General features: G+C 36.9%; 2 protein-coding genes across 5 annotated transcripts in view; one reads left to right on the top strand and one right to left on the bottom strand.

The window, feature by feature from the left end:
* The window catches only part of ABCB4 (ATP binding cassette subfamily B member 4), a 75,748-nt gene extending 73,594 nt beyond the window's left edge, over nt 1-2,154 (top strand). For both annotated transcript variants that reach the window (XM_061198491.1, XM_061198490.1), the window contains exon 27: nt 1,906-2,154. In XM_061198491.1, coding sequence (XP_061054474.1) covers nt 1,906-2,109 — 204 coding nt within the window. In that variant the 3' untranslated portion in view covers nt 2,110-2,154. The remainder of the gene's footprint in view (nt 1-1,905) is intronic.
* Nucleotides 1-14,798, bottom strand: part of CROT (carnitine O-octanoyltransferase) — a 99,624-nt gene that overhangs the window by 29,656 nt on the left and 55,170 nt on the right. The window contains exon 18 of one of the 3 annotated variants that reach the window (XM_061198493.1): nt 6,112-7,083. The exons of the other annotated variants lie outside the window; for them this stretch is intronic. Coding sequence (XP_061054476.1) covers nt 6,963-7,083 — 121 coding nt within the window. The 3' untranslated portion in view covers nt 6,112-6,962. Of the gene's footprint in view, nt 1-6,111; nt 7,084-14,798 lie in introns of those variants that run through there. 3 annotated transcript variants of the gene reach the window in all.

Here is a 14,798-nt window from a genome sequence, read left to right as displayed (position 1 = left end):
TGAAACTTCAAAGCTTTTGCACAGCAAAGGAAACCATAAACAAGACGAAAAAACAACCCTCAATGGGAGAAAATATTTGCAAACGAATCAACGGACAAAGGATTGATCTCCAAAATATATAAACAGCTCATGCAGCTCAATATTAAAGAAACAAACAACCCAATCCAAAAATGGGCAGAAGACCTAAATAGACATTTCTCCAAAGAAGACATACAGATGGCCAAGAAGCACATGAAAAGCTGCTCAACATCACTAATTATTAGAGAAATGAAAATCAAAACTACAATGAGGTATCACCTCACACCAGTTAGAATGGGCATCATCAGAAAGTCTACAAACATCAAATGCTGGAGAGGGTGTGGAGAAAAGGGAACCCTCTTGCACTGTTGGTGGGAATGTAAATTGATACAGCCACTATGGAGAACAGTATGGAGGTTCCTTAAAAAACTAAAAACAGAATTACCATATGATCCAGCAATCCCACTACTGGGCATATACCCAGAGAAAACCATAATTCAGAAAGACACATGTACCCCAATATTCATTGCAGCGCTATTTACAATAGCCAGGTCATGGAAGCAACCTAAATGCCCATCGACAGATGAATGGATAAATAAGTTGTGGTACATATATACAATGGAATATTACTCAGCCATAAAAAGGAACGAAATTGAGTCATTTGTTGAGACGTGGATGGATCTAGAGACTGTCATACAGAGTGAAGTAAGTCAGAAAGAGAAAAACAAATATCACATATTAATGCATGTATGTGGAACCTAGAATAATGGTACAGATGAGCCGGTTTGCAGAGCAGAAGTTGAGACACAGATGTAGAGGACGGGCGTGTGGACACCAAGGGGGGAAAAACCGCGGTGGGGTGGGGATGGTGGTGGGATGAATTGGACGATTGGGATTGACATGTATACACTGATGTTTATAAAATTGATGACTAATAAGAACCTGCAGTATAAAAAAACAAACAAAACAACTAATACTAAACTTTCTTTGGGTTATTTGTATGGAAATATGTTAATATAAATGTTTCAGACATTACATGAAATTTCTAAAAATCTTTTATGTTCTGGTATAATGTTATAAGTCATAATTCTAGTTATTACTTTAAAATGTATATCTCAGAAATAACTAAATTTCCTTGCCAACTGCATTATTATGAACTTTCATCAAATCTTTAACCGTGGTCATTTTTAAGTCTTTTGTCATTTACAGACAGTTCTGGGTGTACTCTGATGCTTTTGCAAGTATGTTCCTATAAAAGGGTTTCATCGTCAAGGAATTCATGGAAAAGACTCTGACAAGTACAGGTTTCTGGTAACTGACTATACTGCTGAACTGAATGAATAAGCATTTTCAGAACTCTAATGGAAAACTGATGAACTCATAAAAGTGCTAACAAAAGATCAAGATGAAAAAAAAAATTAATTACATGGGAGTGAGTGAACTGTTGAGGATGATTATAATTTTTGTGACTTTGTTTGAATTTAAAAAAAAAATCCCACAAGGACTCAGAGGCAAAAAATATACAAATCAATTTTCACTGCAAAGTCAAGGAGCTGTTACAGTGGAGGATTACTGGACTGAATGTCAATATTATGACATAGTATGAGTGTGTTTCATGTTTGGTAATTGCAATCATTGTTGCTTTTGTTGTGGTCATCCATTTACAATGCTTGGTGTCAGTCTATTTATCTCTTGTAAAAATAAAATAGTGTGTGTGTGTGAAAAAAAGATGGATTATGTAAAAACATGCATAAAGCTAAAGATTCAAAATGAGACAAGAAAGGTAATTTTCTTTTGTACAGATGATAAAATATTTAGATTTCCTTTACAGTTAAAACTTATTTCTACAATTTTTAAGATAAGGCTTCTGTTCTGATTTATCAATAGATTGTCCAAGAAGCTCTGGACAAAGCCCGAGAAGGCCGCACCTGCATCGTGATCGCTCACCGCCTGTCCACCATTCAGAATGCAGACTTGATAGTGGTGATTGAGAACGGCAAAGTCAAGGAGCACGGCACACACCAGCAGCTGCTAGCACAGAGAGGCGTCTATTTCTCTATGGTCAATGTCCAGGCTGGGACACAGAACTGATGAACTCTTGTTATAGTGTATCTTAAAAATAAATTCAAATCATTCTACAAGTTTTTCTGATTTAGAGACTTCTTTTCTAAGTCATCATAAAATATAGGTATATCTTATTCCATGTCAATTTAGAACATCCAATTTGGGGTTGGATATTACAGCATTTGAAATTTAGGAGTTAAAAGTAACATCTGGCTTGATGAAGTATGAAAACAGTCTAGCTCTGAGTTACCAAAAACATATGGAGAGAATATCACTCAACCATAAAAAGGAATGAAGTAACACCATTTGCAGCAACATGGATGGACCTAGAGATTATCATACTAAATGAAATAAGTCAGAGAAAAATACCACATGATATCACTTATATGTGGAATCTAAAAAAGAAATATGATACAAATGAACTTATTTACAAAACAGAAAAAGTCTCAGAAAACAAACTTATGGTTAGCAAAAGGGAAAGGGGGAGGGGTAAATTTGGAATTTAAGATCAACAGGTATGCACTACTATATATAAAAATAAACAGCTAGGATCTACTGTATAGCACAGAGAACAACATTCAATATCTTGAAATAACCTATAATGGAAAAGAACCTGAAAAAAAAAAAATATATAAAACGGAATCACTTTGCTGTACACCTGAAACACTATAAATCAACCACACTTGAATAAAAAAATTTAAAAATCATATGGAGAAAGTGAAGAGCAGAGTTTAGGTATATAAAACTGTAGAATTAAGATTCAATGCGATCCCTATCAAATTACCCATGACATTTTTCACAGAACTAAAATAATCCTAAAATTCATATGAAACCATAAAAGACACAGAATTGCCAAAGCAATCCTGAAGAAAAAGAACAACCCAGGAGGCATAACCCTCTCAGACTTCAGAGAGTACTACAAAGCTACAGTAATCAAAACAGCATGGTGGAACTTCCCTGGTGGGGCAGTGGTTAAGAATCCACCTGCCAATGCAGGGGACACGGGTTCAAGCCCTGGTCTGGGAAGATCCCACATGCCACAGAGCAACTAAGCCCGTGTGCCACAACTACTGAGCCTGCGCTCTAGAGCCCACGAGCCACAACTACTGAGCCCACGCGCCTGGAGCCCGTGCTCCGCAACAAGAGAAGCCACCACAATGAGAAGCCCACGCACCGCAACTAAGAGTAGCCCCCACTTGCCCCAACTAGAGAAAGCCCACCTGCAGCAATGAAGACCCAATGCAGCCAAAAATAAAAATAATTAATTTTAAAAAAAGTACTTAAATGTAAATGTTTAAAAAAAAAACAGCATGGTATTGGCACAAAAAGAGACATATGGATCAATGAAACAGAATAGAGAGCTCAGAAATAAACCCACACACCTATGGTCAATTAATCTTTGACAAAGGAGGCAAGAATATACAATGGGAAAAAGACAAGTCTCTTCAGCAAGTGATGCTGGGAAAGCTGAACAGCCACATGTAAATCAATGAAGCTAGACCACACCTTCACACCATACACAAAAATAAACTCAAAATGGCCTAAAGACTTAAACAAGACATGACACCATAAAACCCCTAGAAGAGAAAATAGGCAAAACATTCTCTGACATAACTTGTACCAATGTTTTCTTAGGTCAGTCTCCCAAGGCAATAGAAATAAAAACAAAAATAAATGAATGGGACCCATTCAAACTTACAGGGTTTTGCACAGCAAAGGAAACTATAAACAAAATGAAAAGACAAGCTGCAGAATGGGAGAAGGTATTTGCAAACAATGCGACCAACAACGGATTGATTTCCAAAATACACAAACAGCTCATACAACTCAACAACAAAAAAACAACCTAATCGAAAAATGGGCAGAAGACCTAAACAGACATTTCTCCAAAGAAGACATAAAGATGGCCAACAGGTGCATGAGTAGATGCTCAACATCACTAATTATCAGAGAAATGCAATTCAAAAGAACAATGAGGTATCACCTCACACTGGTCAGAATGGCCATAATTAAAAAGTCTACAAATAACAATGCTGGAGAGGGTGTGGAGAAAAGGGAACCCTCTCACACTGTTGGTGGGAATGTAAATTGGTACAGCCATTATGGAGAACAGTACGGAGGTTCCTCAGAAAACTAAAAATAGAGTTACCATATGATCCAGCAATCCTGCTCCTGGGCATATATCCAGACAAAACTCTAATCCAAAGAGATACACGCACCCCTATGTTCATAGCAGCACTATTCACAGTAACCAAGACATGCAAGCAACCTAAATGTCCATTGACGAATGGATAAAGAAGATGTGTAACAGATATACAATGGAATACTACTCAACCATAAAAAAGAACAAAATAATGCCATTTGCAACAACATGGATGCAACTAGATTATCATACTGAGTGAAGTAAGTCAGAAAGAGAAAGACAAATACCATTATGTTATCATTTATATGTGGAATCTAAAATATGACACAAATGAACCTATCTATGAAAAAGAAACATAATCATGCACATAGAGAACAGACTGGTGGTTGCCAAGGCAGAGGGGGTTGGGGGAGGGAGGGAGTGGGAGGTTGGGGTGGGCAGATGTGAGCTTTTATATACACAATGGATAAACAACAAGGTCCTACTATACAGCACAGAGAACTATATTCAATGTCATGTGATAAACCATAATGGAAAAATATATATATAACTGAATCACTTTGCTGTACAGCAGAAATTAACATTGTAAATCAACTATACTTCAATTAAAAATTAATTAATTAAATAAAACTGTAGAATTAGAAGAAGCCACAGACATAGGGAAAATTCTTATGGTCCTGATTCGTTGGGTAGATGATAGGGTAGTTTGGGAACAATTTTCCTTGTTACAAAGTTAAAATATATTGTTCAATAGCGTACTCTCTTCATCGGTAAATTTCAAGTTATTCTATTAGAGAATTGAGGTTTTAAAAAAAGGAATGTATTCCCAGCTTTATCATCAAATTCCAAGAGAAAATAGAATTGTCCTTAGACAAGCTAACTGTAGGCACACATTTGTTCCATATAAAGCAAGAAAGAGGCATATTTTTTAAATGTTTAAAACACATTAATAAAAATTGTACATACTATCTCAGTGCAATTTGAAACATTTGAAAGAAACATCAATAAAATGCTGTTTCTATAGAACTGCATTACTTTTACAAGTAATTTTATTTTCCCAGAAGATTAATCCACTTCAACAAGAAGGAATATGTTTAGTTGGAGACCAAAAAGAAATATTCTAGGCAACCCTTGGAAGTTAACCACTCTGAAATGTTTTTTCCTTAATTTACTGCAGCAATAACCATTCTCACTGCTGTGACAGGTTGTTTAGGTCAGTAATCTATCCAAATCAGGTCTTCTATATGTAATAAATCATATATACCAAGGAATTTTTCAAATGTAACCATGTGTAGCAGTAGACTGAATTTCAGTTAACCAAGAGAGGAGTGGGGCAAAGGGTACGTTACCACAGTGACTCAAGGTGAGAATTCAACCTACTCTTATATAATTATTCTCAAACTTGCCTGATAAGGATCATGGGGCATTTGCTCCTAGAAATTCTGACTCAGCAGGCCCAGGAATCTCTTTGTAAAAAGCATTCCAGACGATTCTTAACTTCGGGCAGGTTAGAGGAACATGTTAAAGCATGAGTGAAAAGAGGTTCCTCTGCAGGAGGCGATCAGCTTCTAAAATACCCAATTCTTTAGATATTATTTAAAAACAACCAAAGAGGCCTTACAACTTCTACCTTTCACTCTTGGAACATTCCCACTGCCCAGTATGAAGTGCAGGCTAGAATCCTGAATGATCAAAGACCATGCAGAGAGAGTCCCAGCCAGTAAGTCCCCAGGCGGTGGTGAGGCTGTCTCAGACTTCCCAGCCTCACCCAGCAGCCTGGTGATGGCAGCGGCGTAACTCACTCAGGCAAGACAGAAGCAGAGCCATCCAAATGGGCACAGCCAACTGACACAGTCACGAGAAATGATCATAAGACAGTAGGTTTTGCATGGTTTATTACACAATACATAACTGATCAGAAAGTACAAGGTCAAACAGGAATGAAGCACTTACTAAAACACTAAACAAGAAGCTATATGATTTTGAGAATTTTATTTTCTGAGAATAGAAACTACAAAACAGAACAAAGGAAAAATAAATCCTGAGAATCTGATTTAGTATTTAATCCTTTTAAAGTCACTGATTTTAAATATAAATGCTTTAATTTCATATTCACAAAACTAATTATAACAATATACTATAATAAAATTTTTTAGGGTTTTTCATGTATGTCAGAGGGTGTAAACCTCCTTACTACAACCTAATTCTTTTGTCTGTTCAACATAAACTTTTTTTTAGACTAAATTGTAGTGGTCTTTCCCAAACATAGTAGACTTATATCCCTGTGGTGACTGTGGAATCATTGATTTCAGGGAAATTAGCATCCAATCCTGTATTTCATATCCTTTGGCAACTAGAAAATGTTAAAGTGCTTGAAAGATAGAGTCTATGATGATGTTCAGAGAGAAGATTTATTACCTACACAGGTACCAACAAAGATACTTAAAAGTTAGATTTGCATTGTTAAAATCTGTAGATTTGCATTGTTGAGGCTAACCTTCAAGTTTGCATAGTTCTATAGTCATATCATAATTTGCATTGCTGCTGCATCAGAAGAAGCTTAAAAATATTTCTACTTTCTATGTCAGAATAAATTTAGAGAGCATAATTCTACTAATTTCTACATTCAACAAGTTTCCTTCAGTCAACATCCCTTCCTATCTCACATCATCAACCCACTCCCGGCATCCAGTTTTATGATGTTTTGTTAAGTGCTTGCTAAATGATTGATTAGTCTCTAAAGATGAGCAATGTCCATCAGTTGCATCATATCATTGAAAGCACGAAAAGTCTGCTGAACTAGCTTTTCTGCATCAGTCTCTGGACATGATTTCCAGGCTGTACAGGCCACAATAAACCTGTGAAGCACAAATAATAAATGATGAAGTACAACACAAAAATCAACACAAAAAGGCTCCAAATAGTGATGGTGAATAGAGCCATGACCTTTATTCCATCTGGCTGTTCACATACGAAATATGATTTATTGCTCACATTAGGTAAATGTAAACTGACACAATAGAAAGTATAGCCATATTTATATATAATGCTAGGAACACTTAATTTACTGCGTGACTAGAGCCTAAGGACAAAAAGGAAACAAAAAACTAGCCAGAGCTCAAGAGTGCTCTGGAGTCACGTCTTATTGTGTTAAACAACCTCACCTCTTCCCATAGAAGACCTTCCCAACATGCCCCAAATGGAGTGAGTTAGAATATGAATTCATGCCACTGTCTGCAATAAAACTTGAACTATTTTTAAAGAAGAAGAATACAGTGAAGAGAGTAAAAAAATAATAATAAAATACAGAAAGAAGGGTAAGAGGAGAGAAAGGCTGTTTCTAGAAAATCCAGAGAGAAACTCTCCTGAAACCAAAATATGCTTTCCACCACCACGTCCTTCTAGATCCTCCTGATGAAGAAATCCCCTATGTGGCAGGTGATAAAAGTGGTCCCAGGAAGCTGAAACAAACAGGAAAGAAGCGTGGCTTCTGGTGGGCTCAGAGCCGAAACCTCGCTACTAACACTCCTGGAACTAGCCTTCCCCTTTCCAGACACACAAATTTTCTACAGCAAAACATGCATTATGCTCAAGTTAAAATCAAAATGTTGTGTAATGTAAAGCTTGTGGATGACCATGCAATCTTCACATCACTAAAAATTAAGACTGGAAAGTACGTATCTTTGACATGTACTTTAGATTAAGCAGAACAAAATAAAAACATGTTCTGGTCCAGTATATAATGATGAAACCAATGTTTGAGTGGATTATATTTGCTGAAAGATATAGAGCAACCTACAGAAAGTCCTGCCTTGTTTTCACGTAGTGATTCATGATCAGTAGGCATTTTCTAGCTACATTGTGCGTATACTTCTCAAATATATAGCAAGATCTAAATATCTCTTTGCAAAGAGCAACGATTTCTATTTATGTGTTAAATTTTTTAAAAATTCAGTTATATTTTTAAATTATAGAAAGAACAATCATTCCTACATGAACAATTCACAAAAGAATATATACAGATGCCAATAAACAAAGAGAAAATGTTTTGCTTTATAGAATTCAGGTTAGGTTATTTTTCCCTCTAAAATTTGTACAGACTGCTTCATAATGTCTAAAGCTGGCAATGATGTGATGAAATAAGGAAAGATATAATATTATCATTATTTGTAATGAGAAAAACTGGAAATAGTATGGAAGTGGTTAAATTATGAAATCCATAACACTAGACATTACTCAACCATTAAAATACCTCAAAGGATATTTAATGGCATTGGGAAATGCTTCAAGTAATATTAAGTGAGAGTGCAATTCACAAAAAGGACACTAAAATATGTACAATATGATCTAAATTTGTAATAATTACACACAATCTATGTATATTATAGATTAGAAAGATAATGGTCTTATGTCATAATGGAAATGTTAACTTTGTTCCTATATTTTTCCATATTTTACAAATTTTTTTACATTGAGCATGCAGTACATTTAAAATAAAATGTTGCACTCCCTCTTGCAAGAGCACTGGAATCACAACTAACTGCTGAACAATCATCGACAGGAAGATACTGGAACTCACCAAAAAAGATACCCTACATCCAAAGACAGAGGAGAAGCCGCAGTGAGAAGGTAGGAGAGGCGCAATCACAATAAAATCAAATCCCAGAACTGCTAGGTGGGTGACTCACAAACTGGAGAACAATAATACCAAAGGAGTCCACCCACTGGAGTGAAGGTTCTGAGCCCCATGTCAGGCTTCCCAATCTGGGGGTCCAGCAATGGGAGGAGGAATTCCCAGAGAATCAGACTTGAAGTCTAGTGGGATTTGATTGCAGGACTTCGACAGAACTGGGGGAAACAGAGACTCCACTCTTGGAGGGCACACACAAAGTAGTGTGCGCATCAGGACCCAGGGGCAGGAGCAGTGACACCACAGGAGACTGAACCAGACCTACCTGCTAGTGTTGGAGGGTCTCCTGCAGAGGCAGGGGTGGCTGTCTCTCACCGTGAGGACAAGGACACTGGCAGCAGAAGTTCTGGGAAGTACTCCTTGTTGTGAGCCCTCCCAGAGTCTGCCATTAGCCCCACCAAACAGCCGGGTAGGCTCTAGGGCTGGGTTACCTCAGTCCAAACAACTAACAGGGAGAGAACCCAGCCCCACCCAAGAGCAGACAAGCAGATTAAAGTTTTACTGACCTCTGCCCACCAGAGCAACACCCAGCTCTACAACCACCAGTCCCTCCCATCAGGAAGCCTCTTAGATAGCTTCATCCACCAGAGGGCAGACAGCAGAAGCAAGAAGAACTACAATTCTGCAGCCTGTGGAACAAAAACCACATTCACAGAAAGATAGACAAAATGAAAAGGCAGAGGACTATGTACCAGATGAAGGAATAAGATAAACCCCCAGAAAAACAGCAAAATGAAGTGGAAATAGGCAACCTTCCAGAAAAGAATTCAGAATAATGATAGTGAAGTTGATCCAGGACCTGAGAAAAAGAATGGAGGCAAAGATCGAGAAGATGCAAGAAATGTTTAACAAAGACCTAGAAGAATAAAAGAACAAACAAACAGAGATGAACAATACAATAACTGAAATGAAAAATACACTAGAAGGAATCAACAGCAGAATAACTGAGGCAGAAGAACGGATAATGACCTGGAAGACAGAACAGTGGAATTCACTGCCACGGAACAGAATAAAAAAAAAAAGAATGAAAATAAATGAAGACAGCCTAAGAGACCTCTGGGACAACACTAAACACAACAATTCACATTATAGAGTTCCGAGAAGGAGAAGAGAGAGAAAGGAGCAGAGAAAATATGTGAAGAGATTATAATCAAAAACTTCCCCAACATGGGAAAGGAAATAGCCACCCAAGTCCAGAAAGCACAGAGAGTCCCAGGCACGATAAACCCAAGTAGAAACACACCAAGACACACAGTAATCAAACTGACAAAAATTAAAGACAAAGCAAAATTATTAAAAGCAACAAGGAAAAAACAACAAATAACATACAAGGGAACTTCAATAAGGTTAACAGTTGATTTCTCAGCAGAAACTCTACAAGCCAGAAGGGAGTGGCATGATATATTTAAAGTGATGAAAGGGAAGAACCTACAAGCAAGATTACTCTACCCAGCAAGGATCTCATTCAGATTTGATGGAGAAATCAAAAGCTTTACAGACAAGCAAAAGCTAAGAGAATTCAGCACCACCACACCAGCTCTACAACAAATGCTAAAGGAACTTCTCTAAGTGGGAAACACAAGAGAAGAAAAGGACCTACAAAAACAAACCCAAAACAATTAAGAAAATGGTAATAGAAACATACATATCAATAATTATCTTAAATGTGAATGGATTAAATGCTCCAACCAAAAGACACAGGCTTGCTGAATGGATGCAAAAACAAGACCCATCTATATGCTGTCTACAGGAGACCCACTTCAGACCTAGGGGCACATACAGAGTGAAAGTGAGGGGATGGAAAAAGATATTCCATGCAAATGGAAATCAAAAGAAAGCTGGAGTAGCAATACTCATATCAGATAAAATAGACTTTAAAATAAAGAATGCTGCAAGAGACAAGGAAGGACACTACAGAATGATCAAGGGATCAATCCAAGAGGAAAATATAACAATTATAAATATATATGCACCTAAAATAGGAACACCTCAGTACATAACGCAAATGCTAACAGCTATAAAAGAGGAAATCGACAGTAACACAGTAATAGTGGAGGACTTCAACACCTCATTTACACCGATGGACAGATCATCCAGACAGAAAATTAAAAAGGAAACACAAGCTTTAAATGACACAATAGACCAGTTAGATTTCATTGATATTTATAGGACATTCCATCCAAAAACAGCAGATTACACTTTCTTCTCGACTGCACACAGAACATTCTCCAGGATAGATCACATCTTGGGTCACAAATCAAGCCTCGGTAAATATAAGAAAATTGAAATCATATCAAGCATTTTTTCTGACCACAACGCTATGAGACTGGAAATCAATTACAGGGGAAAAAACGTAAAAAACACAAACACATGGAGGCTAAACAATACGTTACTAAATAACCAAGAGATCACTGAAGAAATCAAAGAGGAAATCAAAAAATACCTAGAGACAAATGACAATGAAAACATGACGATCCAAAACCTATGGGATGCAGCAAAAGCAGTTCTAAGAGGAAAGTTTATAGCAATACAATCCTACCTCAAGAAACAAGAAAGGTCTCAAATAAAGACTCTAACCTTACTCCTAAAGGAACTAGAGAAAGAAGAACAAACGAAACCCAAAGTTGGTAGAAGGAAAGAAATCATAAACATCAGAGCAGAAATAAATAGAAACAAAGAAAACAATAGCAAATATCAATAAAACTAAAAGCTGGTTCTTTGAGAAGGTAAACAAAATTGACAAACCTTTAGCCAGACTCATCAAGGAAAAGAGGGAGAGGACTGAAATCAATAAAATTAGAAACGAAAAAAGGAGAAGTTACAACGGACACTGCAGAAATACAAAGCATCCTAAGAGACTACTACAAGCAACTCTATGCCAATAAAAGGGACAACCTGGAAGAAATGGACAAATTTTTAGAAAAGTATAACCTTCCAAGACTCACCAGGAAGAAATAGAAAATATGAACAGACCTATCACAAGTAATGAAATCGAAACTGTGATTAAAAATCTTCCAACAAACAAAAGTCCAGGACCAGATGACTTCACAGGTGAAATCTATCAAACATTTAGAGAAGAGCTAACACCCATCCTTCTCAAACTCTTCCAAAAAACTGCAGAGGAAGGAACACTCCCCAACTCATTCTACGAGGCCACCATCACCCTGATACCAAAACCAGACAAAGATACTACAAAAAAAGAAAATTACTGAGCAATGTGACTGATGAATACATATGCAAAAATCCGCAACAAGATACTAGCAAACGCACTCCAACAACACATTAAAAGGATCACGCACCATGATCCACTGGGATTTATCCCAGGGATGCAAGGATTCTTCAACATACACAAATCAATCAATGTGATACACCATATTAACAAATTGAAGAATAAAAACCATATGATCATCTCAATAGATGCAGAAAAAGCTTTCGACAAAATTCAACACCCATTTATGATAAAAACTCTCTAGAAAGTGGGCATAGAGGGAACCTACCTAAACATAATAAAGGCCATGTACGACAAACCCACAGCAAACACCATTCTCAATGGTGTAAAACTGAAAGCATTTCCTCTAAGGTCAGGAACAAGAAAAGGATGTCCACTCTCGCCACTATTATTCAACATAGTTTTGGAAGTCCTAGCCACAGCAATCAGAGAAGAAAAAGAAATAAAAGGAATCCAAACTGGAAAAGAAGAAGGAAAACCGTCACTGTTTGTAGATGATATGATACTGTACATAGATAATCCTACAGATGCCGCGAGAAAACTACTAGAGCTAATCAATGCATTTGGTAAAGCTGCAGGATACACAATTAATGCACAGAAATCTCTTGCATTCCTATACACTAACAATGAAAGATCAGAAAGAGAAATTAAGGAAAGAACCCCATTCACCATTGCAACAAAAAGAATAAAATACGTAGGAATAAACCTACCTAAGGAGGTAAAAGACCTGTACTCAGAAAACTATAAGACACTGATGAAAGAAGTCAAAGACGACACAAACTGATGGAGAGACAGATACCATGTTTTTGGACTGGAAGAAACAATATTGTGAAAATGACTATACTACCCAAAGCAATCTACAGATTCAATGCAATCCCTATCAAATTATCAATGTCATTTTTTACAGAACTAGAACAAAAAATCTTATAATTTGTATGAAGACACAAAAGAGCCCGAATAGCCAAAGCAATTTTGAGGGAAAAAAACGGAGCTAGAGGAATCAGACTCCCTGACTTCAGACTATACTACAAAGCTACAGTAATCAAGACAATATGGTACTGGCACAAAAACAGAAATACAGATCAATGGAACAGAATAAAAAGCCCAGAGATAAACCCAGGCACCTATGGTCAACTAATCTGTGAGAAAGGAGGCAAGGATATACAATGGAGAAAAGACAGTCTCTTCAATAAGTGGTGCTGGGAAAACTGGACAGTACATGTAAAAGGATGAAATTAGAACACTCCCTAACACCATACACAAAAATAAACTCAAAATGGACTAAAGACCTAAATGTAAGACTGGACACTATAAAACTCTTAGGGAAAACATAGGAAGAATACTCTTTGACATAAATCACAGCAAGTGTTTTTTGACCCACCTCCCAGGGTAATGGAAATAAAAACAAAAATAAACAAATGGGACCTAATGAAACTTCAAAGCTTTTGCACAGCAAAGGAAACCATAAACAAGACGAAAAGACAACCCTCAGAATGGGAGAAAATATTTGCAAATGAATCAACGGACAAAGGATTTTCTCCAAAATATATAAACAGCTCATGCAGCTCAATATTAAAAAAAAAAACCACCCAATCCAAAAATGGGCAGAAGACCTAAGTAGACACTTCTCCAAAGAAGACATACAGAGGGCCAAGAGGCACATGAAAAGCTGCTCGACATCACTAATTATTAGAGAAATGCAAATCAAAACTACAGTGAGGTATCACCTCACATCGGTTAGAATGGGCATCATCAGAAAATCTACAAACAACAAATGATGGCGAGGGTGTGGAGAATGCAACAGTGCATTCCCACCAAATGCACTGTTGGTGGGAATGTAAATTGATACAGCCACTATGGAGAACAGTATGGAGGTTCCTTAAAAAACTAAAAATCGAATTACCATATGACCCAGCAATCCCACTACTGGGCACACACCCAGAAAAAAACCGTAATTCAAAAAAGACACATGCACCCCAATGTTCACTGCAGCACTATTTACAGTAGCCAGGTCATGGAAGCAACCTAAATGCCCATCGACAGACAAACGGATAAAGATGTGGTACATATATACAATGGAATATTACTCAGCCATAGAAAGGAGTGAAATTGCGTCATTTGTAGAGACGTGGATGGACCTAGAGACTGTCATACAGAGTAAGTCAGAAAGAGAAAAGCAAATATCGTATATTAATGCATATATGTGGAATCTAGAAAAATGGTACAGATGAACCGGTTTGCAAGGCAGAAATAGAGACACAGATGTAGAGAACAAACATATGGACACCAAGGGGGGAAAGTGGGGGGGGGGGGGCGGGGGATGGTGGGATGAATTGGGAGATTGGGATTCACATATATACACTAATATGCATAAAATAGATAACTAACAAAAACCTACTGTATAAAAAAAGAAATGAAATAAAATTCAAAAAAAAAATTATTGGCTGAATATCCACATGCTGGGTGTTCATTAATTCCTCTAACAAATAATTTCACTTCACAATAAACATGGCATTGTAGTTCTAAAAATAAAATAAAATAAAATGCTATTTCAAAAATAAACCAATATTCTTTAGGTCACACATTTTCAAGCTTAACAGTGAATGAAAAAATTCCTTTCAGAGAATTTCCATGTATTGTTATTTCATTTGAAA

The sequence above is a fragment of the Eubalaena glacialis genome, chromosome 8 (genome assembly GCF_028564815.1).
Source record: "Eubalaena glacialis isolate mEubGla1 chromosome 8, mEubGla1.1.hap2.+ XY, whole genome shotgun sequence".
NCBI classification, from domain to species: domain Eukaryota; kingdom Metazoa; phylum Chordata; class Mammalia; order Artiodactyla; family Balaenidae; genus Eubalaena; species Eubalaena glacialis.
This window is presented reverse-complemented; position numbering and strand designations above follow the sequence as displayed.